Here is a 24,431-nt window from a genome sequence, read left to right on the forward strand (position 1 = left end):
AACTTTAATACTTGCATGGTCTGGCCATACAGTGGACTATGTTTAAACTAAAACTTCATGCTGAAAAATTGTCATTTTTTTGAAAAATAAGAGATTAAAATGATTACGACTATTGTTTTGCATATTTCATGATTAAACCCCAACATCCCATTCAGTTTTTTTTTAAAAGAATTTTGTTGAATCTGAGCAGTACTCTTCCTCTTCAAAAAACATGTATCCTTCCTGAGGTGAACACATTATTTCAAGTAGGATTTGAACTACGCTCTGTATATCTGAAGCATAACATCAACATCCCCTTTGTATTGCAGAATCCTGAAGATTAAATAAAACAAAGCATGTCGTATTTTAGTTAGCAGAGAAGTAAGATGAGATGGTAGTAAAAAGAGATGTTTCAGGTCACATTGCAAAGCAGGTACATTGCACTATTTTAATGGTGGCCCAACTAGGAGAAGGGTGATATTGGAAAAGTATTAAAATATGGTTTCAATGTGCGCATCAGAAAATATTTGGGGAATAATGGGAGTGTGTTTTTATAATCTGAGTAGTAACAGTAGTCCCTTTTGAGTGGAAGACGCATTTTATATTTAACAGAAATATTAATCGTTATCAGTGACTGTTATTAGGAAAGCAGCCTACAGCATTTCATCATGCATTTGAAGAAACAACACTGAGCTATCCTTCACACAAGGGGCTACTCATCTTTGAGAAACTTCATAACAGTGAAGGATTATCTAAGTTTGAACATTTGGTTGCTGCTCCTTGCTACCACTTTCACCTTCAAAGAAGATGTAATACAGAAAATAAAAAATAAGTATGGAAAAAAAAAATGCTTTGTACAATTGTCAGTTTAACTTATAGAGTCAAAGAGTCATAGAGATGTACAGCAAGGAAATAGACATTTAGATCCAACCCACCCAATCTAGTCCCACCTGACAGCACCCAGCCCATATCCCTTCAAACCCTTCCTATTCATATGCCCATCCAAATGCCTTTTAAATGTTGCAATTGTACCACCCTTAGACTCCCCACAAGAAATGGTTATGAGACAAGAAGCAATAAATAAGCATAACTAGAAGATTGATAGGCTGTGGCAAACAGCGTTCCACAAGAATCCATACTGGTGTCTCTACTGTTTACAAACCATATCAATGACTTAGATGAAGGAGCAGTCAGTAAGATATTTAAGGTTACTGACAATAGAAAGTTAGGCAAAAATGTAAGGTATGAAGATACCAACAGGCTTCAAAGAAATACGGATGGATTAAGTGACCAGGAAACAAAATGGCACATTGTATAATGTGACAAACTGAGGGATTATTCATTTCAGTTCGAAGAGTAGGTAATAGAAACTTCGTCAACATTTACATGTACAGTATTTGAACAAGAAACACAGGAAAATGCACAAAGATACAGAATGTACTTAGAAAGGCAAATGGAATATTGGTCTTTATAGAAGGTGAAGCATAGTACAAGAATAAAGAGGTCTTGCTACGACTGCATAGCTCTTTGGCAAGACCACGACTGCAGCACTGCACAAATTTGAGAGTACTGTTCTATGATGAGAAAATCAGTGAATTGTGCTTATATTCTCTGGAGTTTAGAAGAATGAGAGGTGATTTCACTTAAACATAAAAGACAATGGAGGGGTTAACAGATTACTGCTGGGATGGAGGGATAGGCTCAATCATTGAGACTGAGATAAGAAACTCTTGAGAGTCATAGAGATGTACAGCACAGAAACAGACCCTTCGGTCCAACTTGTACATGCTGGCCAGATATCCCAACCTAATCTAGTCGCACTTGGCCCATGTCCCTGTTTATATACCCATCCAGATACCTTTTTAAATGTTGCAATTGTACCAGCCTCCACCACTTCCTCTGGCAGCTCATTCCATACACACACAACCCTCTGCATGAAAACGTTGACCCGTAGGTCCCTTTTATATCTTGCCCCTCTCACCCTAAGCTTATGCTCTCTAGTTCTGGACTCCCCCACCCCAGGGAAAAGACTTTGTCTATTTCCCTTAGCCATACCCCTCATGATTTTATAAACCGCTATACGGTCACCCCTCAGCCTCCAATGCTCCAGGGAAAATAGCCCCAGCCTATTCAACCTCTCCCTATAGCTCAAATCCTCCAACACTGGCAACATCCTTGTAAATCTTTTCTGAACCCTTTCAAGTTTCACAACATCCTTCCAATAGGAAGGAGACCAGATTTGCATGCGATATTCCAAATGTGGCCTAACCAACATCCTGTACAGCCACAACATGACCCCCCAACTCCTGTACTCAATACTCTAACCAATAAATAAAAGCATACCAAACGCCTTCTTCTCTATCCAATATACATGCACCTCTACTTTCAAGGATCTATGAATCTGCACTCCAACGTCTCTTTGTTCAGCAACACTCCCTAAAAGCTTACCATTAAGTGTAAAAGTGCTGCTAAGATTTGCTTTCCCAAAATGCAGCACCTCATTTATTTAAATTAAACTCCAGCCACCACTCCTCAGCCCATTGGCTCCAGATCCCATTGTAATGAGGTAACCATCTTTGCTGTCCACTACACCTCCAATGTTGGTATCCTCTTACTAACTATACCTCCTAAGTTCACATCCAAATCAAAAAATAGTGGATCCAACACTGATCCTTGCGGCACTCCACTGGTCACAGGCCTCCCATCTGAAAAACAACCCTCCACCACCACCCTGCCTTCTTCTACCTTTGAGGCAGTTTGATATCTAAATGGCTAGATCTCCCTGTATTTCTTGAGATCTAACCTTGCTAACCAGTCTCCTATGGGGAACCTTGTTGAATGCCTTACTGAAGTCCATATAGATCACATCCACCGCTCTGGGCTCATCAATTAAACTTTGTTACTTCTTCAAAAAACTCAATCATATTCGTGAGACATGATTTCCTACACACAAAGCCATGTTGACTATCCCTAATCCGTCCTTGCCTTTCCAAATATGTGTAAAGCCTGTGCCCTCAGGATTCCTTCCAAAAACCTGCCCACCACCAATGTCAGGCTCATCGGTCTATAGTTCCCTGGCTTGTCATTACTATCTTCCTTAAATAGTGGCACAATGTTAGCCAACCTCCAGTCTTCTGGCACCTCATCTGTAACTATCAATGATACAAATATCTCAACAAGGGGCCCAGCAATCATTTCCCTAGCTTCCCACAGAGTTCTAGGGTATACCTGATCAGTTCCTGGGGATTATCCACTTTTATGCATTTCAAGACATCTAGCACTTCCTCCTCTGTAATATGGACATCTATTTCCCTATGTTCTATATCTTCCATGTCCTTCTCCACAGTAAACACTGATGCAATGTACTCGTTTAGTATCTCCCCCATTTCCTGTGGCTCCACACAAAGGCTGCCTTGCTTATCTTTGAGAGGCTCAATTCTCTCCCTTGTTATCCTTTTGTCCTTAATGTATTTGGATTCTCCTTAACCCTATTTGCCAACGCTATCTCTTGTCCCTTTTTTGCCCTCCTGATTTCCTACTGCCTTTATACCCTTCTAAGGATTCACTCGATCAATCCTGTCAATACCTGACATATGCTTCCTTCTTTTTCGTAACCAAACCGTCAATTTCTTTAGTCATCCAGCATTCCCTATACCTACCAGCCTTTCCTTTCATCCTAACATGAATATACCATTTCTGGACTCTCATTTTCTCATTTCTGAAGGCTTCTCATTTTCTCATTTCTGAAGACTTCCCATTTTCCAGCCGTCCCTCTACCTGCCTCAAAACAACTTTTGAAAGTTCTTGCCTAATACCGTCAAAATTTGCCTTCTTCCAATTTTGAACTTCAACTTATATATATGGTCTATACTTTTTCATCATTATTTTAAAACTAATAGAATTACGGTCGCTGGCCCCAAACTGCTCCCCCACTGACACCTCAGTCACCTTCCCTGCCATATTTCCCAAGAGTAGGTCAAGTTTTGCACCTTCTCTAGTAGGTACATCCACATACTGAATCAGAAAAGTGTCTTGTACACACTTAACAAATTCCTCTCCATCTAAACCTTTAACACTATGGCAGCCCTAGTCTATGTTTGGCAAGTTAAAATCCCCTACCATAGCCACCCTATTATTACAGATAACTGAAATCTCATTACAAATTTGTTTCTCAATTTCCCTCTGACTATTGGGGGATCTATAATACAATCCCAATAAGATGATCATCACTTTCTTATTTCTCAGTTCCACCCAAATAACTTCCCTAGGATATCCTAGGAATATCCTCCCTAAGTACAGCAGTAATGTTATCCCTTACCAACAACGCCACTTTCCCTCCTCTCTTGCCCCCCCCCCCCCCCCCTTTCTATCCTTCCTGTAGCATTTGTATCCTGGAACATTAAGCTGCCAGTCCTGTCCATCCCTGAGTCATGTTTCTGTGATTGCGATGATATCCCAGTCCCATGTTACTAACCATGCCCTGAGTTCATCTGCCTTCCCTGTTAGGCCCCTTGCATTGAAATAAATGCAGTTTAATTTATCAGTCCCACCTTGTTCTCTGCTTTGTCCCTGCCTGCCCTGACTGTTGGACTCACTTCTTTTCTCAACTGTACCAGTCTCAGATTGATCTCTTTCTTCACTATCGCCCTGGGTCCCACCCTCCTACCTTAGCAGTCCTCCTGAGCAGCTCTGGCAAATCTCCCTGCCAGTATATTAGTCCCCTTCCAATTCAGGTGCAATCCATCCTTCTTGTCAGGTCACTTCTACCCCAGAAGAGATTCCAATGATCTAAAAATGTGAATCCTTCTCCCCTGCACCAGCTCCTCAGCCTGCATTCATCTGCTCTATTCTCCTATTCCTATCCTCAATGGCTTGTAGCACTGGGAGTAATCCAGATATTCCTACCCTCAAGGACCTCCTTTTTAAATTCCTGCCTAGCTCTCTATATCCTCCCTTCAGAATCACATCCTTTTTCCTTCCAATGTTGTTGCTTCTAATGTGTTCAATAATCTCCTGCTGGTCCCTCTCTCCTTTGAGAACATTCTGCACCCCCTCTGAGGCATCCTTGATCCTGCCACCAGGGAGGAAACACACCATTCTGATTTTTCATTACTGGCCGCAGAAACATCTGTCTGTGTCTCCTAACAATAGATTGCTTGGAACCTTACGTACCCCTCGTTACATTAGTGCCTGTCTTGATATCAGAAACGTGACTGTTTGTGCTATATTCCTCTGAGAATTCATCACCCCCTACAATTTCCAAAACAGCATATTTGTTTGAAAACTAAAGAGGACTGAAGACTAAGAGGACTGAAATTCTTGAGTTCTTTACTCGAGGATTGTGGATGCTCCAGTTTTGAATATATTTGAGGTTGCAATTAGACAGGTTTTTCAGCTTTCAGGGAATCAAGGGACATGAGGACTGATCAGGAAAGGCGAGTTGAAATTATGTCCTGAATAGCAGGCTCAGCAGACTATACAAGCTACTTCTATTTCTTGTTGTGGAGGTGCCGGTGTTGGACTGGGGTGGACAAAGTGAAAATCACACAACAACAGGTTATAGTCCAACAGGTTTAATTGGATGTACTAGCTTTCAGAGCCCTGCTCCTTCATCAGGGAGCTAGTGGGGTAGGATCATAGGATAGAATTTATAGCAAAAGATCATAGTGTCATCCAACTAATGTGATCACTGTTAATTCTTTCATCTTTTAGAATGGGTTGCAGAATTTGATTCATTAATATGTAAATCCCAGAACTTCTTTCAAATCACATTCCCGAGATAACTTAAGGTTTTATTTTTTAAAAAAGTGACATCTTAGCTCAGACATGCATTAAAGGTGTATTCCAATCTTGAGTCGGACTGGCTCTATTTCCAAAGTAGGAATTTTAAAAATGTCATACGGATTGACTGCCTACAATTGAGCACTTTTTGAACAAATTAAAACGTATCTGCAAATACAATTCAACAAATCTGATTTTGTTAACAATTCTTTACTTTTTATTATAGTTATCTATTAATCGGAGATGTTAGAATAACTACTTTCTTATCCGACAATCTGTCAAGGGTGGTTTTCCCCCGTGTCAGAGAAACCCTGCTGTAATTATTATTTGATGTGTTTTGATTTATTACTGGTACCAAGATAAAGTGAAAAGTGTTGGCTTATGTGCTTGTCAGGCACATAGTATTTAAGTTCATGTCATTTATCCATATCAGCCACTTTTGCTCAATGCATATTAGCTATTTTCATACTATTGCCCCTAAAATCAACATTTTAATAATACTGAATAAAATGAATAACTCATTTAGAATGACTTATGTAAGGACAACCAGCATGGATTTCAAAAGACAACTGTTTTTGATAAAGTAGAGACCCTTGAGGCAATAATACACACTTTTTGAAAATGAAGGGTGTATTAATAAAGGAAATACATAATAGTTTTTAAAAAACTTTCAACAGGAATTTGAAAAAAATTTACAAAAGAATGCTTGTGGAACAAGTCAAATAAAGGCAAGTAGCATTAAGAAATTGAAGGCTCTTACTTATTGGCTCCAACAGTATATTGCCTTCAACAGTATAATTCCAAACAAATTCATCTCTAAACTCCCAGACCTAGGTCTCTGCTCCCTCCTCTGTAACTGGATCCTTGAATTCTTGATCCATAGACTACAGTCAGTAAGAATAGGTGTTAAAACCTCCTCCACCATAGTCCTCAACACCAGTACTCTGCAAGGCTGCATACTCAGCCCCCTAGTGTATTCCTTATATGCTCATGATTGTGTGGCCAACGTCTGCCCAAATTCCATTTAGAAGTTTGCAGACAACAGCTGTTGTAGGTCAGATCTCAAGCAACGATGAGACAGAATACAGGAAAGAGATGAAGTACTTAGGACATGGTGTACAGACGACAATCTATCCACCTACATCAGCAAAATCAAGAAACTGGTCATTGATTTCGGAAGGGGAGTGGAGTGCACATCTCTATCTGCATCAACAGTGCTGAGGTGGAGATGGTTGAGCGTGTCAAGTTACTGGAAACGATGATCACCAACAATCTGTCCAGGTCCACCTATGTCCAGGTTCTCCACTGCGCTTAGTTTCAGAAAACGTCATATCGTCAAAAATTACTTTCTACCTTTTCTGTGAAGACGTCCATTGTTCCTTCCCTTTTATAGTAGCAGCACCCAAACTTCCTCCAGGTTATTGTGATGTGTCTAAAAGTATTCCCAGTGTGCCACAGCTTTGTTACAATAGTTGACATAGCAAGAGCTCAAAAACATAGTGTAGCACATAACACTTAAGAGCACTCTACACTAATTGCATCCATATAACAGTAGAGAAGGAAGATTTACCACAATGTCCCTAATTGATTTCACTACTAACCCTGAAAGTTTTCCCAAGAATACTTAATTCAACCCATCATATCCATGTTCTAGTGACTGTATTATGTGATGAATTAATGTTAAACGCAGTAGCCTTCAGTTTCTGCTTGAAGAATGGTTTTCTTGGTGCAACCTGCCTGAAATCTGCAAAAACTGAACCGCTGATTTTACTAAGGAATTCCATTCAGCACAATTCAAATTCCGTACTTTTTAAAACTGATTTTGAATCAATGCGAAATAAGGTGCCTACACATCAAAACAGTCAAATCCTCACAATGAGCTAACCACCTCAGTGAGTTTCCATTAATTGAACTTGATTTTCAGAGATTCCTAAAAGGCTGACAATTAAGCTTGTTCTTTTGGGTGTAAGGACACTAAAAAGGAAGGAGTTGACCTTGACAGAGTGTTGCAGACTGGCACATCCCAAGATCCAGGGCTACATGCTAAGGGATGGGAAAGACCAACGTTGAAGATCTTTCTGCCAAAGTTAAATGGGGGTCTGTTCAGTTATCAGACCCTCCCAATGCCTCAAATATAAATAAATATAATTTTATACAAGTAATAAATGCCTTTGGTTTGTTTGCTTGACAGAGTCAAACTCCAACGTTTATTTGTTTTTTCTTCTGCTACTGTACAGAACCTAACTGCTTTAGTGACTATATAAAGATATTTTAATGAATAAAGCACATTTTTGAAATAAAGAAGATTATTCAAAAAAATGCTTGTGAATGTAATTTCAAAAAAGAACCTGACAACTGAACAACAAATTTACCAAGAATTTTTTTTAAACGGTTATTTTTTGTTAATGAAAGCTTTCTTAGATGGCACCTTCCTACTCTATGATCTACAAGTTCAAAAGCAGTAGATACCTCCAGCTCACCATACCAACTACAAATACTGAACATGGACAATCACCTTGGTAGTGCTCTTGTATTAGTTTCAAAACTTTCATTTCTCACACATCTGCATCTCACCCTTGCTGACTTTGATAACGATATGCTTCGTTGTGCTAGATAGAGTGATACGGTCAAACAGCAAGGAAACAGACCCTTCAGTCCAACCCAACCATGTTCCCAAACTAAACTAGTCCCACCTGCCTGCACTTGACCCATATCCCTCCAAACCTTCCCTATTCATGAACTTATCCAAATGACTTTTGAATGTTGTAAACATACCTGCATCTACCATTTTCTCTAGCAGTTAATTCCACACACAAACCACTGGCTTTGTGAAAAAGATGCCCCTCATTTTCTTTTTAAATCTTTCTCCTTTCACCGTAAAAATATGTCCCCTAGTTTTGAACTCCACCACCCTAAGGAAAAGGTCCTAGTCATCAACTTATCTATGCTCATGATTTTATAAACCTTAATAATGTCACACCTCAACCTCCTTTGCTTCAGTGAAAAAAAAAGCCCAAGTCTTTTCAGAGTCGAGTGTGTGTTGCTGGAAAAGCACAGCAGATCAGGCAGCATCCGAGGAGCAGGAGAATCAATGTTTTGGACATAGGCTCTTCATCATAATGAGGTTTGTACGCTGGGGGGCTGAGAGATAAATGGGAGGGGGTGGGGTTGGGGGGGGCAGTAAGGTAGCTGAGAATGTGATAGGTAGATGAAGGTGGGGGAGAAGCTGATTGGTTGGACCGGAGGGTAGAGTGGATAGATGGGAAAGGTGATGGACAGGTCAGGAGGTTGCTGCCGAGTTGGAGGCTTGGGACTGGTATAATGTGGGGGGAGGAGAAAGGAGTAAGCTGTTGAAATCCACATTTAGCCCGTGTGGTTGCAGGGTCCCAAGGTGGAATATGAGGCGTTCCTCCTCCAGGCGTCAGGTAGTAAGGGTTTGGCGGTGGAGGAAGCCCAAGACCCGCATGGCCTTGATGGAGTGGGAGGCGGAGTTGAAGTGTCCAGCCACAGGGCGGTGAGGTTGTTTGGTGTGGGTGTCCCAGAGATGTTCTCTGATCCGCAAGTTAACATTCTGTCTCGCCGATGTAGAAGAGACCACATCGGGTGCAACCAATACAGCAAATCACATCGATGGAGGTACAGGTAAATTTCTGTCGGAAGTGGAAGGATCCTCTAGGGCCTTGGACGGAGATGAGGGAAGAGGTGTAGGCAAAGGTTTTGCACTTCCTACGATGGCTGGGGAAGGTGCCAGGAGTGGTGTGTGGGCTGGTGGTGGGGCATGGAACTGACGAGGGAGCCGCAGAGAGAATGCTCTCTCCAGAATGTTGATGGGGTGGGGAGCGAAAAATATATCTGGTGATGGGTTCCATTTGTAGGTGGTGGAAGTGGCAGAGAATGATGCGATGTACACGGAGGTTGGTGGGGTGGAAGGTGAGGACCAGGGGGCTTCCGACCTTGTTGCATTGGGAGGGATGGGGTTCAAGGGTGAAGGTGATGCTCTGGAGGGCACCGTTGACCACGTGGGAAGGGAAATTGCAATCTTGGAAAAAGGAAGCCATCTGGGATTTTCTAAGATGGTACCGGTCACCCTGGCTACAGATGCAGTGGAGGCAGAGGAATTGGGAATAAGGAATGGCGTTTTTACAGGAGGTAGCATGGGGTGAAGTCTAGGTAGGTGTGGGAATTGATGGGCTTGTACTGGATGCCCATGGTTAGTCAGCCGCCGGAGATAGAGATGGAGAGGTCCAGGAAGGGGAGGGAGATTTCCAAGATGGTCCAGGTGGATTTGAGGTTGTTACATCATGGAGTAAACCCTCCTGCTTAATTTAAACCAGCAACACAGAAAAGATTTATCTTATCCAGTGCAGTAATCTGTGAAAATTCACGAGGTCAAGAACTATTTAAAAGTAAAAATTAATTTTATTTCTTAAAGTCTAACATAAAATAATTAACAACTGTTTACAACTCCTTTCTCGAACCTATCTTTTACTTTCTCTTCTATAATACTAGCCCGATAAAACAATACTGAAAAATTCAAATTTCAAAACCAGCCAGCAGTCAAATCTTCTCTTTATATCTTCCTCTGTAGGTGTGTTCTCCAGGTCGGTGTTGATAATTTTCTCGGTGCAAATTGCTTCTCTCGACAAGTACCTCAGAGTTCTGACTAGCAGCCTACATCTTTTGGCAGGTCTTCCCCAACTGTTCACGTTTCCCAGTCTTATACACCCAAAGCATCGGATTGTTCATTGGATTTTAATATTGTCAATATACTAAATTCAAACTTGATTGGAGTTTGGTTTATTTTGGGCTATAATGTAAAGTTATTGGTCTCATTCAAATTTGTTTTTGCCTCCAGGCAACCAGCTACAGTAGCTGCTGGACCAAAAGGTTACATTAAAGCTTAGTCAGAACACTAGGTGCTGTTAGGTAGTCCTGCCAGCTTTTAACTTTGCTAAAAGGTACAGTACGCCCACATCTCCTTAAGGAGGTCAGGGTGAAAGGTGCTAGTGAAGTTAATGAACTGTTCAATCTCCTCATGGGAGCACGAGGTAGCGCCAATACAGTCATCAATGTAGGGGAGGAACAGGTGGGGCCTGTGTAGATGCGGAAGATGGACTGTTCCATGTACCCGACTAAGAGGCAGCCTCCATCCTCATTGGCCGTGAACTCCACACCACCCGTTTCTACCTCCTACCAAAGATTCACAAATCTTCCCCATTCAACCCACTGTCTCAGCCTGCTCCTGTCCCACTGAACCCATCTCTGCATGCCTTGGCACTGTCCTGTCCCAATTAGTCAGGAAATCCCACTACGTTCAGGACACCACCAATGCCCTTTACCTCAGTCAAGATTTTTATCTCCCCAGCTCCCAACGTCTCATCTTTACCATGGACATCCAGTCCTTATACACATCCATCCAGTACAACTAAGGCCTCTAAGCCCTCAGTTTCTTCCTCTCACGCCATCCCAACCAGTACCATTCCGCTGACACCCTCATCCACCTAACTGAACTAGTCCTTACCCTTAACTTTCCCTTCGAATCCTCCTACTTCCTCCAAACCAAAGGGGTAGCCATGGGCACCCACATGGGACCCAGTTATGCCTGCCTCTTTGTCAGGTACATGGAACAGTCCATCTTCCGCATCTACACAAACACAACCCCACCTGTTCCTCTGCTACATCGATTACTTTATCGATACTACCTCATGTTCCCACGAGGAGGGTGAACAGTTCATCAACTTCAGTAACACCTTTCACCCTGACCTCAAACAACCTCGGACCCATCTCAGACACCTCCCTCCCCTTTCTGGACCTCTCCATCTATATCTCCGTCAACTGACTAACCACGGACATCTACTACAAGCCCACCGACTCTCACAGCTACCTGGACTACACCTCCTCCCACCCTACCTCCTGTAAAATCACCATCCCTTATTCCCAGTCCCTCCACCGCATCTGTTCCCAGGATAACCAATCCCACCTTAGAAAATGCCAGATGGTCTCCTTTTTCCAAGATCGCAATTTCCCTTCCCACGTGGTTGTCGATGCCCTCCAGAGCATCTCCTCCACTTCCTGCACCTCTGCCCTTGAACTCAACCCCTCCCAACGAAACAAGGTCAGAACCCTCCTGGTCCTAACCTTCTACCCCACCAACCTCCATATACATTGCATCACCCTCCGCCACTTCTGCCACCTACAAACAAACACCAGCACCAGATATATGTTTCCTCCCCACCCCTATCAGCGTGCCGGAGAAACCATTCCCTCCATGGCTCCTCGTCAGATCCACACTCCCCACCAGCCAACACCTCACTCCCGGCACCATTGCCTGTCATCGCAGGAAGTGCAAAGTCTGCACCCACACATCCCCCCCTCACCTCCGTCCAAGGCCCCAAAGGAACCTTCCACATCCAACAGAGGTTTATCTGTATCTCCACCGTCATCTACGGTATCTGTTGCACCCAATGTGGCCTACATCGGGGAGACAGGATGCCAACTTGCGGATCATTTCAGAGAACATCTCTGGGACATCCGCTGCCCCAACCCCACTGCCCCGTGGCTGAACACTTCAACTCCCCCTCCAACTCCACCAAACACATGCAGGTCTGGGCCTCCGCTATCACCATACCCTTACTACCCGACACCTAGAAGAAGAACGCCTTATATTCCACCTTGGGACTCTGCAACCACACAGAATCAATGTGGATTTCACCAGTTTCCTCATTTCCCCTCTCCACACATTATCCCAGTCCCAAGCTTCCACCCAGCACCTGACATGTCCATCACCTTTCCCATCTATCAGCTCCACTCTCCTCTCTGACTTATCACCTTCTCCCCGACCTTCATTTACCTACTGCCTTCTCAGCTACCTTCCCTCTAACCCCACCCCCTCCCATTTATCCCTCAGCTCCCCAGCCCACAAGTCTAATTCCTGATGAACGGCTTGTGCCAGAAACGTCAATTCACCTGCTCCTCAATGCTGCCTGACCTGCTGTGCTTTTCCAGCACCACATTCTCGACTCTGATCTCCAGCATCTGTAGTCCTCACTTTCTCCCAGTGTTTCCTGTCTATATTTATTTTTCAAACCCTCCATTCCCAACAACATCCTGGTAAATCTTTTATGAACCTTCTCCAATTTATTTGTATTCTTCCTACAACAGGACAACCAGATATATGTTTCCTCCCCACCCCTATCAGCGTGCCGGAGAAACCATTCCTTCCATGGCTCCTCGTCAGATCCATACTCCCCACCAGCCAACACCTCACTCCCAGCACTATTGCCTGTCATCGTAGGAAGTGCAAAGTCTGCACCCACACATCCCCCCCTCACCAGAAGAGGTCTCACCAATGTTCCATACAACCTTAAAGTGACATTCCAATCCTAAACTCAAAGGTCTGAGCAATGAAGGCAAGTATGCAAAATGCCTTCTTAACCACTCGGTCTATCTGTAATGCAACTTTCAAAGAATTATGTACCTGAACCCCCTAGGGATCCCTGTCCTGAAATGCTACCCAGGGCCCTACCATTAATTGTAGAAGTCCTGTCCTTGTTTGTATTGCGAAAATGCAATATCTCACATTTATGCAAGTAGTTAGGGTGGTAAAGGCCACCTATGTCATGCTTGCCTTTATTGGTCGGGGAATTGAGTACAAGAGTCAAGATACTACGTTGCAGCTTTATAAGATTTTGGTAAGACCACACAGATTATTGTGTTCAATTCTGGTCACCACATTACAGGAAGAATATGGAGGTTTTGGAGAAGGAACAGAAGAGGTTAACCAGGGTGCTGTCTGGACTAGAGGATATAAGCAATAAGGAGAGACTAGAATAACTCAGGTTGTTTTCTCTGGAGCAGCAGAGGCTGAGGGGAGAGGTGATAGAATTCTGAATTGTATTGATAGGGTTGACAATCAGAATCTTTTTTCCAGAGTTGAAATGTCTAATACCAGGGGGCATGCATTTAACGTGCGAGGAGAAAAGTGCAAAGGAGATGTGACGGGTAAGTTTTTTTGCTTAGATAGTGGTAGGAATCTGGAACACGTTGTCAAGGGTAGTGGTGGAGGTGGATACAATAGGGATTTTAAGGGACTTTTAGATAAGCACTTGAATATGCAAGGAATGGAAGAACATGGATCAAGGACAGGCAGAAGAGATTAGTTTAATTTGTCATCATGTTCAACACAACATCGTGGGCCAAAGGGCCCATTCTTATATTGTACTATGTTTTATGTTCTATTATCCAGTAATATAGTGGAAGGTGATGAAGGTTAGCTAAGATTAGAAAGAGATCTTGGTCAACTATATCAATGGGCTGAAGAGTAGCAGATGGAGTTTAAATGGGCTGAAGGGCCCATTCCTGTACTGTATTCTGTTTTGTGTTCTATTCTCCAAATTAAACTCACTATATCACTGATTTTGGTGTCATCTGCAAACTTACTAACCATGCCTCCTATATTCTCATCCAAATAATTTATATGAATGACAAACATAAGTGGACCCAGTACTAGTCCCTGTGGAAAACCAATGGTCATAGGCTTCCAATCTGAATAACAACCCTCCACCACCTCCCTCTGTCTCCTACCATAAAGCAAATTTTGTATCCAATTGGCAAGCTCACCCTGAACTCCATGTGATATAACTTCACTAATCAGTCTACTATGTGGAACATTGTCAAAGGCTTTACCAAAGTCCAAGTAAACAACGTCTACGAACTTTCAAAAACATGTTTGGTTTATTCACACATTGTTAGAAAGGGTTCATTTAGAAACAAAGAAATTGTCAAATTGGAAGATTTAGGCAGCCAATACTGGCGCTACAGGTATCCTTGTTACACTTTGCAAGAATATTTATAGGTGCTTTTACAATTTTACAGTGATTGTCCATGGTGAGCTTCTGTGACAGTTTAAAACATTTCCTTGATACTGTTATTATTAACAGGTTTAGACCTAACTGCAGATGATGTGCTCAAACCAGGTGTATCTGAAGCTCTCAAATGAGAATGATCAGAGTTAAAAATTACACAACACCAGGTTATAGTCCAACAGGTTTAATTGGAAGCACACTAGCTTTCGGAGCGTCACTCCTTCATCAGGTGGTAATGGAGGGCTCAATCCTAACACAGAATTTATAGCAAAAATTTACAGTGTGATGTAACTGAAATTATGCATTGAAAAATTGATTGTCTATTAAGCCTTTCGTCTGTTAGAATACCATGACAGTTTCACTTCTTTCATGTGTAAATCACAAAACCTTTTTTTTTAAAAAGTTGCATTCTCGGGTTAGCTGTTAACAATGGTGATAGCTAGACAATATGTTGAAGGTGTTAGCCCCCTGTGTTCTCTGTCTATGCTATGATGTTTAGATTGATTCTAATCTAAAAAGTGAGATAACGGAGTTTTACATGAATGTATGCAGTTTTTGAGCAAAGTACAATGTAACCCTGCAAGTACAAATTCACCCCACAAAATATATGTGTGCATGTGGGTCTTTGTGTGTATGTGTGTGTGTGTGTGTCTGTCTGTCTGGGTTGGGGGGCTGAAAGTGTGAGAAAGTGCATGTGTGTGTGCTTCGTGAGTGCAGAGTGTCTTAAGTCTGTGAGGGGGTGCATGTGCGAGTGTGTGTGTGTCTGTGTGCGCACCTGTGTATATGTGTGTCCGTGTGTATAGGAGTGCGCGCGTGTGTGTGTGTGTGTGTATATAGGAGTATCTGTGTGTGTGTGTACAGCGCAATGTGGTCACCTGTAATGTGACATAGAACATAGAACAATACAGCACAGAACAGGCCCTTCGGCCCACGATGTTGTGCCGAACATTTGTCCTAGCTTAATCACCCATCCATGTACCTATCCAATTGCCGCTTAAACGTCACCAAAGATTCTGACTCTACCAGTCCCACAGGCAGCGCATCCCATGCCCCCACCACTCTCTGGGTAAAGAACCTACCCCTGACATCTCCCCTATACCTTCCACCCTTCACCTTAAATTTATGTCCCCTTGTAACACTCTGTTGTACCCGGGGAAAAAGTTTCTGACTGTCTACTCTATCTATTCCTCTGATCATCTTATAAACCTCTATCAAGTCACCCCTCATCCTTCGCCGTTCCAATGAGAAAAGGCCTAGCACTCTCAACCTATCCTCGTACGACCTATTCTCCATTCCAGGCAACATCCTGGTAAATCTTCTCTGCACCCTCTCCAAAGCTTCCACATCTTTCCTAAAGTGAGGCGACCAGAACTGCACGCAGTACTCCAAATGTGGCCTAACCAAAGTCCTGTACAGTTGCAACATCACTTCACGACTCTTGAATTCAATCCCTCCACTAATGAACCCAAGGTCCCGGTTGAGGCCCTCCCTATGGGTACCGAACTTAGCTATCAGCCTCTGCTTGGCCACTTTTCGCTGCTGCCTGTCCCGAAGTCCGACTTGGAGGATGGTCACCCGAAGGTCCGAGGTCAGAGGTCGGTGGCTCAGTGGTTAGCACTGCTGCCTCACAGCGCCTGAGACCTGGGTTCAATTCCTGCCTCAGGCGACTGACTGTGTGGAGTTTGCACGTTCTCCCCGTGTCTGCGTGGGTTTCCTCCGGGTGCTCCGGTTTCCTCCCACAGTCCAAAGATGTGCAGGGTCAGGTGAATTGGCCATACTAAATTGCCCGTAGTGTTAGGTAAGGGGTAAATGTAGGGGTATGGGTGGGTTTCGCTTCGGCGGGTCGGTGTGGACTTGTTGGGCCGAAGGGCCTGTTTCCACACTGTAATGTAATGTAATGTAATGTAATGTAAATGTAATCAAATGTCCTGGACCACTGAAGTGTTCCCCAACTGGGAGGGAACACTCCTGCCTGTTGATTGTTGTGCGGTGCCCATTCATCCGTTGTCGTAGCCTTTGCTCGGTTTCCCCAATGTACCATGCCTCCGGGCATCCTTGCCTGCAACGTATAAGGTAGCCAACATTGGCTGAGTCATAAGAGTACCTGCCATGTACAAGGTGGGAGGTATCCCCACGCATAATGGTGGTATCCATGTCCACACTCTGACACGTTTTGCAGCGCCTACCGTGACAGGGTTGTATGAGTTGTCCTGAGAGCTGGGCAGCTTGCTACGAACAACGATCTGTTTGAGGTTTGGCAGTTGTTTAAAGGCAAGTAGTGGAGGTGTGGGGAAGGTCTTGGTGAGGTGCTCATCCTCATTGATAATGTGTTGCGGGTCACGAAGAACATGGCGTTGTTTTTCAGCTCCTGGGAAATACTGAACAATGAAGGGTACCCTGTCAGTTGCAGCACGTGTCTGTCTCCTGAGGAGGTCATTACGGTTCCTTGCTATGGCAGAGAATGATCAGCAATTGCTTCCATGTTAAAAATCAGCAGGTTAGCAGCTTTTTACACCAATGTTCTCTAGTGGTTTTCAGTTTACTCAGTTTTAAAAGAGCTGTTTAAATAGCCAGCACTGCTGGGACCTTTACGTTGATGTCCTTTGAACCTTTCTTCAAAAGATTTTAGCTGAAGAAAGGCTTATGCCCGAAACGTCGATTCTCCTGTTCCTTGGATGCTGCCTGACCTGCTGCGCTTTTCCAGCAACACATTTTCAGCTCTGATCTCCAGCATCTGCAGTCCTCACTTTCTCTTCAAAAGATTTTAACAAATTAAACAATGAACACAGATCTAATTGTCAGATTGCATGCATTGTGTTTCAATCTGTCAATGAAATATCAACTCTCTTTAATTACCCCATCTATGTGGCTATCTTTCCTCTTTAAGGTTGTCAATCTCTAGAACTTAAACAAAATAATTCTTCCAGTAATTTCATCAGCATTAATTCTGATGACTTGGAAGCAAAATAAACAACGTTAAGTCTCAGCCTCAAGCATAAATCAGCCAGTATCCCATTGCATATGTCGTGGGTGTTTCAAATTCCTGTGTTACACAATATTTAGCTTCTAGAAAATGTATTGATGAAAAAGCACTTAAAACACAGACTTTTTTTTAAAAAGTATTAGGTGAATGGGATAAAGTGATATTTTTGAATAATTTCACTCCATTCAGATTGCTTTGCCACTTGTGTTTTTTGTAATTGACAAAACATTATTTCTAAATGACCAGAATCAAACATGCAAGTTATTTGAAATGACTCAAAGGAATATTTGCAAAATTCAATCTGAAACAAAACAAACCTCAACTTTTACCTCATCAAATCTGAACAAATGCTCTATGGAAACCTCTGTGCATTTTCTCATTGCCCACATGGAAATGTTAACATACAAAATAAATTTGAAAATGTATTAAATAGAATGGTTTACCTTTTCAAGGGACATCCTTTGCCCAAACAATATAGTCGTGACAAGCAAGCTAACTATCACCAATATGCAGTGAGATAAATCAACTCATTTAGCTTTTTACAATAAGAAACGTTGTTTCCATATATTGAACTACCCATCCCCTACCCAACACCGCCAACTCCACTGACCACCAATATTTGGAAATGCGTAGTACAGTAAATGCAGTGTAATGCTGCCAAACAGAGGCTCATTTTTCTCCAGATCCACCCAAATCAGCTACAGAAGTGATTAGGGAAAGTCCAGAGATGGAATGTTCCATTTGAAATCAGAAGCAGGAAACTTAACACATCGTCAGTCCATTCCCTTGCACACAGCTTATCCTTCTATTTTCAAAACAGACAAATTTAAATGGCTTTCCTTCAAATAGGAAGGTTTCCATATTTTTATGGTTTAAAAGTTAGGGTGGGTTTGAAATTCTTTTCAAGCCATCAGTCCTGACCATTTTGTTTTACAAGTATGAGCAGTTATCAAATGATATTTAAGCTTAATGTCTTTGTTAAATCTCAAACAGCCATGATCCGGTGCCATTATCTCCCCGATGATTAAATGTTGTTTTCAAAATTGAGCCATATTAAAGAATTAGAAACATATCTACCACTGTAATGTATAGGTAAATTTTAAATATTCTAGTCAAAAAAGAAATGTTGGAGTGAGATTACTGAACAAAGCCAAACTGCAAGTCCATTTAAACTTCAAAATGTTTTCCCAAAATTGAAACCCCTGTATTTCCAGTGATATTTCTAATCATTAGTTGATGGTTCTGTTGCTTTAGGCTATTTTACAGCATGATTCATAATTATATGATCTCCTATGTTGAAACTCACAGAAGCAAAAAAACCAAACACAATCATCCTTAATTTTCCTGGCTCTGACCCAATTTCAAACTCTTTATTCTCTGTTTTGTCTGTTTCCCTCTTTGGCTCTTTCAAATTTGAAAGAAAGAATAATACAGCATAGGAGATCGTTTGGTTCATCAAGCCAGTACCAACTCAATGAAAGTTTTCCAATTAGTGCCAAATAGACAAAAGTCTCAGCCTTAAAACACTGTTTCCCAAGCATCAGTAATTCTTTTCAAGTATTTAGTACCCTATTGAAAGTAAATTTTGATACTGCTTCCACCATCCTATCAAGCAGTACAGACCAGATGATGTAAAATACAATTACTTCATACTTTTTCTGGTTCTTCTACAAAAACCAATGCGTTCTCTGGTTACTAATATTTCCTTATTTACACATTCAAAACGGCTTGTGATACTGAACCCATCTTTCAAATCTCCCTTAGCACTTTCTGACATAAGGAGAACAACTCAGTCTCCACATAATGGAGACTCCTTATCCAGGATATGATGCCAATAAATCTCTTCAAGACCTTGCTACCCTTCTTAAAATGTGGTTCCAAGAATTGAACATGACAGTTGGAAAGGCAAGGATTGATTAGGGATAGGAGAAAGTGAGGTCTGCAGATGCTGGAGATCAGAGTTGAATATGTGTTGCTGGAAAAGCGCAGCAGGTCAGGCAGCATCCAGGGAACAGGAGAATCGACGTTTCGGGCATAAGCCTGAAGAAGGGCTTATGCCCGAAACGTCGATTCCCCTGTTCCCTGGATGCTGCCTGACCTGCTGCGCTTGATTAGGGATAGTCAACATAGCTTTGGGCATGGGAAATCATGTCTCACAAACTTGATTGAGTTTTTTGAAGAAGTAACAAAGAGGATTGATGAGGGCAGAGCGGTAGAGGTGATCTATATGGACTTCAGTAAGGCATTCGACAAGGTTCCCCATGGGAGACTGATTAGCAAGGTTAGATCTCATGGAACACAGGGAGAACTAGCCATTTGGATACAGAACTGGCTCAAAGGTAGAAGACAGAGGGTGGTGGTGGAGGGTTGTTTTTCAGACTGGAGGCCTGGGACCAGTGGAGTGCCACAAGTATCGGTGCTGGGTCTTCTACATAAATGATTTCGATGTGAGCATAAGAGGTACAGTTAGTAAGTTTGCAGATGACACCAAAATTGGAGGTGTAGTGGACAGCATAGAGGGTTGCCTCAGATTATGCTTTCCTTTGTTGGTCAGAGTATGGAGTATAGGAGTTGGGAGGTCATGTTGTGACTGTACAGGACATTGGTTAGGCCACTGTTGGAATATTGCCACTATCGGAAAGATGTTGTGAAACTTGAAAGGGTTCAGAAAAGATGTACAAGGATGTTGGCAGGGTTGGAGGATTTGAGCTATAGGGAGAGGCTGAACTGGCTGGGGTTGTTTTCCCTGGAGCATCGGAGGCTGAGGGGTGACCTTATAGAGGTTTACAAAATTATGAGGGGCATGGATAAGGTAAATAGGCAAAGTCTTTTCCCTGGGCTGGGGGAGTCCAGAACTAGAGGGCATAGGTTTAGGGTGAGAGGGGAAAGATATAAAAGACACCAACAGGGCAACTTTCCCACACAGAGGGTGGTACAGGTATGGAATGAGCTGCCAAAGGAAGTGGTGGAGGCTGGTACAATTGCAACATTTAAGAGGCATTGGGATGGTATATGAATAGGAAGGGTTTGGAGGGATATGGGCCAGGTGCTGGCAGGTGGGACTAGATTGGGTTGGGATATCAGGTCGGCATGGACGGGTTGGACCGAAGGGTCTGTACATCTCTATGACTCTAAGATCTAACTGATGTTCTGTAACTTCCTTGTGTGCTATGCTTGAATTCAAATTATAAATAATTTCATAACATACGTTTCTATTTAAAAAAAGTCATCTTAGCATATTCTACTTTCTTCAGTGATTTATGTACTTGCATGCTGCCCAGATCTCATCACTTCCCATACCTACTTTGAAACTACACCATTTACATTATTACCGATCATTCTGCCTCCAAAAACATACCAGTGGAGTGCCACAAGGATTGGCACTGGGTCCACTACTTTTTGCCATTTATACAAATGATTTGGGTGTGAACGTAGGAGGCATGATTTGTCAGTTCCAGATGACACCAAAATTGGAAGTGTCATGGACAGCAAATATTGTTATCTCAGATTACAATGGGATCTTGATCAGATAGGCCAATGGGCTGAGAAGTGGCAGATAGAGTTTAATTTAGATAAACGGGAGGTGCGTTTTGGAAAAGCAAAGCAGAGCAAGACTTATACATTTAATGGTAAGGTCCTAGGGAGTGTTGCTGAACAAAGAGACCTTGGAGTGCAGATTCATAGATCCTTGAAAGTAGAGTCGCAGGTTGATAGGACAGTGAAGGCGGCTTTTGGTATGCTTTCACTTATTGGTCAGAGTATTGAGTACAAGAGTTGGGAGGTCATGTTGCAGCTGTACAGGAAATTGGTTGGGCCACTTTTGGAATATTGCCTGCAATTTTGGTCACCTTCCTATCCGAATGATGTTGTGAAACTTGAAAGGGTTCAGAAAAGACTTACAAGGATACTTCCAGGGTTGGAGGATTTGAGCTATAGAGAGAGGCTGAACAGGCCAGGGCTATTTTCCGTGGAGCATCGGAGGCTATGGGATGACCTCATAGAGGTTTATAAAAGCAGGAGAGGCATGGATAGTATAAATAGACAAAGTCTTTTCCCTGGGGTGGGGGAGTCCAGAACTAAAGAGCATAGGTTTAGGGTGAGAGAGGAAAGGAACCTAAGGGGCAACATTTGCACGCAGAGGGTTGTGCGTGTAAGGAATGAGCTGCTAGAGGAAGTGGTGGAAGCTGATACAATTACAACATTTAAAAGGCATCTGGATGGGTACATAAATAGAAGGGTTTAGAGGGATATGAGCCAAGTGCTGGCAAATGGTACGAGATTAGGTTAGGATATGTGGTCGACACGGACGAGTTGGATCAAAGGGTCTGTTTCAATGTGTACATCTCTATGACTCTATATAAAATCATAACTCTTTGCATTAAATTTCATGTGCTTGCTCATTTGACCAGTTCTGATGCAGAGCAAACACATTCATGAGAGAGAAAGGAAGGGCATCCAAATGGGATGCTCGGAATGTCACTGTAGAGGTGGTAATAAGAGAGACAGTGGATAGAGGAAACACAAAAGAACAGGACATTGAAAGGCTGGCAACTCACAAAATAAAGCCACTTTTTTGATCAACAGATACAGCCTTAGAGTCAAAAGCTTAGGGTTGAGTCATACAACATGGATATTCCATTTAGCAAAGACTGATGCATTTAAAAGTATTGAAATAATTCTGGCATTTTAGAGCACACATTCTCCAAGCTGACCCACCATTATTCTTTTTGCCCTTATAAATGGTTTTAAATTTTTCTTGATTTTTAAACTTTATTTATATATCATAATATGATTCTGGAAAAGATCCCCAAATTTAGTTATGATCCAGTCAGATAAGTAACTTTATATTTAAAAACGATGAAGTTTAAGTATTCAGAATTCCTTACTAAGAGTGTAAAGTCACACAACTTCACAGATTTGAACAACCAAGCATAACCTTACCAAGCCAACAAAGTAAATTAGCTTACAATATCTACTCTATTCATTGATATCAAAATCCAACATGAGGCAAAGATAAATCAACCAGCTAACTGTGGTCAAACAGAATACCCTGCACATTGAATAACAGGTGCAATGAAAATAAATCCATGATAGCAAACTTCCCAGATTCAGTAATTACTATCAAATTGTCTTGTTAATACTTGAATCCTTCTCCAGAAAGACTTTGCTCCTCATTGAAGGTGGCGATTCTTAACTCCACTCAACATTGCTCTGATTTGGAGTGTCTGACCAGTTGCTTACCTCGCAGTGACTCAATTTTGTCTTCTGGACAATGCTCCATCACTGACTCTCTGGCTAACCTCCAACTCTTCCTCAGCTGCCACAGGGTTCTGCTTACATAAAGCATGCACGCAGCCTCAATTTATTGCTTGCAGCCTCTTGTTTGATCCTCTGCTAGTAGTCACCATCTTGGGAGATTTTGGCTTTCCACCTGGAAAGCTTTGGTGGTTTCACTATTTCTTGAGGTTTAACAGTTACCTTTGCCAGAATTTCTGGATCCATCAACTGCTTCCACCAGCTTTGGAATCAAGTTTCACTGCCCTAGAACATTAGAATAACCTGGAGTATTTTATGACACCAAAATAACAGAATCTCCTTTGGGCCCCTATTTCTTTGGACTGTATTCCATGGTTACCAATGCTCACAATGTGATTTCTGATCAGCACACTTTTGATAATCTCGACAGCCTGCCCCACTCTGCATATGCACTGGAACTCTCAGTCTACTAGGAAATGGAATTCTTAGCTGCCTCCTGGAAACCTCATTGGAGACTCAGCAGGTAAATGTTATGTTTCATTAAAGCAGTTACTTACTTTTTAAATGGAATATATTCTCACTACTGTTCTGAAGTCCTGCCAAATTCTTCATTGAATATTACAATAGCATCATCTCTTAAGAAACTAATTATCAATGGTCACAGGAGAGAACAGAAATCAAATCGTAGATTCCACAGAGTGTGGAAGCAGACCATTCAGCACATGGAGTTCACACCAACCCTCCGAAGAGCCAGACCCAACCCCCTATCCCTATCCCCATACCCTGCATTTTCCACAGCTAATCCACCTAGCCTGCACACTCTTGGACACTATCAGCAAATAACAAGGCTGATCCACCTAACCTGCACATTTTTGAACTGTGGGAAGAATCTGGAGCATCCAGTGGAAACCCATGCAAATGAGGGAGATCGTCTGTGTGGAGTTTGCAGCGCTACCAAAGGGTGGAATTGATCCCAGGTCTCTACTGCTGTGAGGCAGCAGTGCTAACCACTAAGTCACGGTTCTGACAAAGAAAAGGTTTCATTTCATTACATTTCAATTCGCCTGAATTCAGCTATTATTTCATATCTTCAAAGGGCAAATTTTAGTACTTATATAAGCAGTTATTTTAAAAAAATCTTTGGCATTATGCGGAAGTTTTCATCCAAGTGATTTCAACTAATTGTGCTAAATTTCCCTTCGTTACAATCTGTTAACAGTCAGATCATTATAAAATCCTTTAAACATATCACATTTTTTTAAGCTAATTGAAACAACAATGCTCTTCCTTCTATATTTAAAGCAATACATGGTTGGGAACATTGTCTGGATATTTGAGCCTTGATATAAAATAAATGAGTGAACAAATGTCTGTTCACCCCACCAGGATATTCTACCTGTTTCTCCAGCTTCTGCTGTCGGATGCTGATATTTTCATCTTCAAGGACACTGCAAGAGAAAGCAGACTTAATTTGTCACTGGCCATACAAATGCAACTTAATGAGTAACCATTAATCAAAATATTGAGTAGTATAATATTTCAATTCAGTCTATTTGCAGATAATATCT

The 24,431-nt window shown here is 42.2% G+C and overlaps 1 protein-coding gene and 1 long non-coding RNA gene across 5 annotated transcripts in view; one reads left to right on the top strand and one right to left on the bottom strand.

Annotated features, from left to right (window-relative positions):
- Nucleotides 1–17,272, top strand: part of LOC148146768 (uncharacterized) — a 38,622-nt gene extending 21,350 nt beyond the window's left edge. Inside the window, exon 3 of the long non-coding RNA XR_015760446.1 lies at nt 16,990–17,272. This is a non-coding gene — a long non-coding RNA (uncharacterized LOC148146768). The remainder of the gene's footprint in view (nt 1–16,989) is intronic.
- LOC122559618 (tubby-related protein 3-like) overlaps nt 1–24,431 on the bottom strand; it is a 137,575-nt gene that overhangs the window by 64,008 nt on the left and 49,136 nt on the right. For all 4 annotated transcript variants that reach the window (XM_087997279.1, XM_087997280.1, XM_087997278.1 and 1 more), the window contains exon 2: nt 24,260–24,311. In XM_087997279.1, coding sequence (XP_087853405.1) covers nt 24,260–24,311 — 52 coding nt within the window. The remainder of the gene's footprint in view (nt 1–24,259; nt 24,312–24,431) is intronic.

This window comes from Chiloscyllium plagiosum, unplaced genomic scaffold, assembly GCF_037043375.1.
Source record: "Chiloscyllium plagiosum isolate Xiang-an unplaced genomic scaffold, Cpla_swu_hap1 HiC_scaffold_19, whole genome shotgun sequence".
Classification (NCBI taxonomy): domain Eukaryota; kingdom Metazoa; phylum Chordata; class Chondrichthyes; order Orectolobiformes; family Hemiscylliidae; genus Chiloscyllium; species Chiloscyllium plagiosum.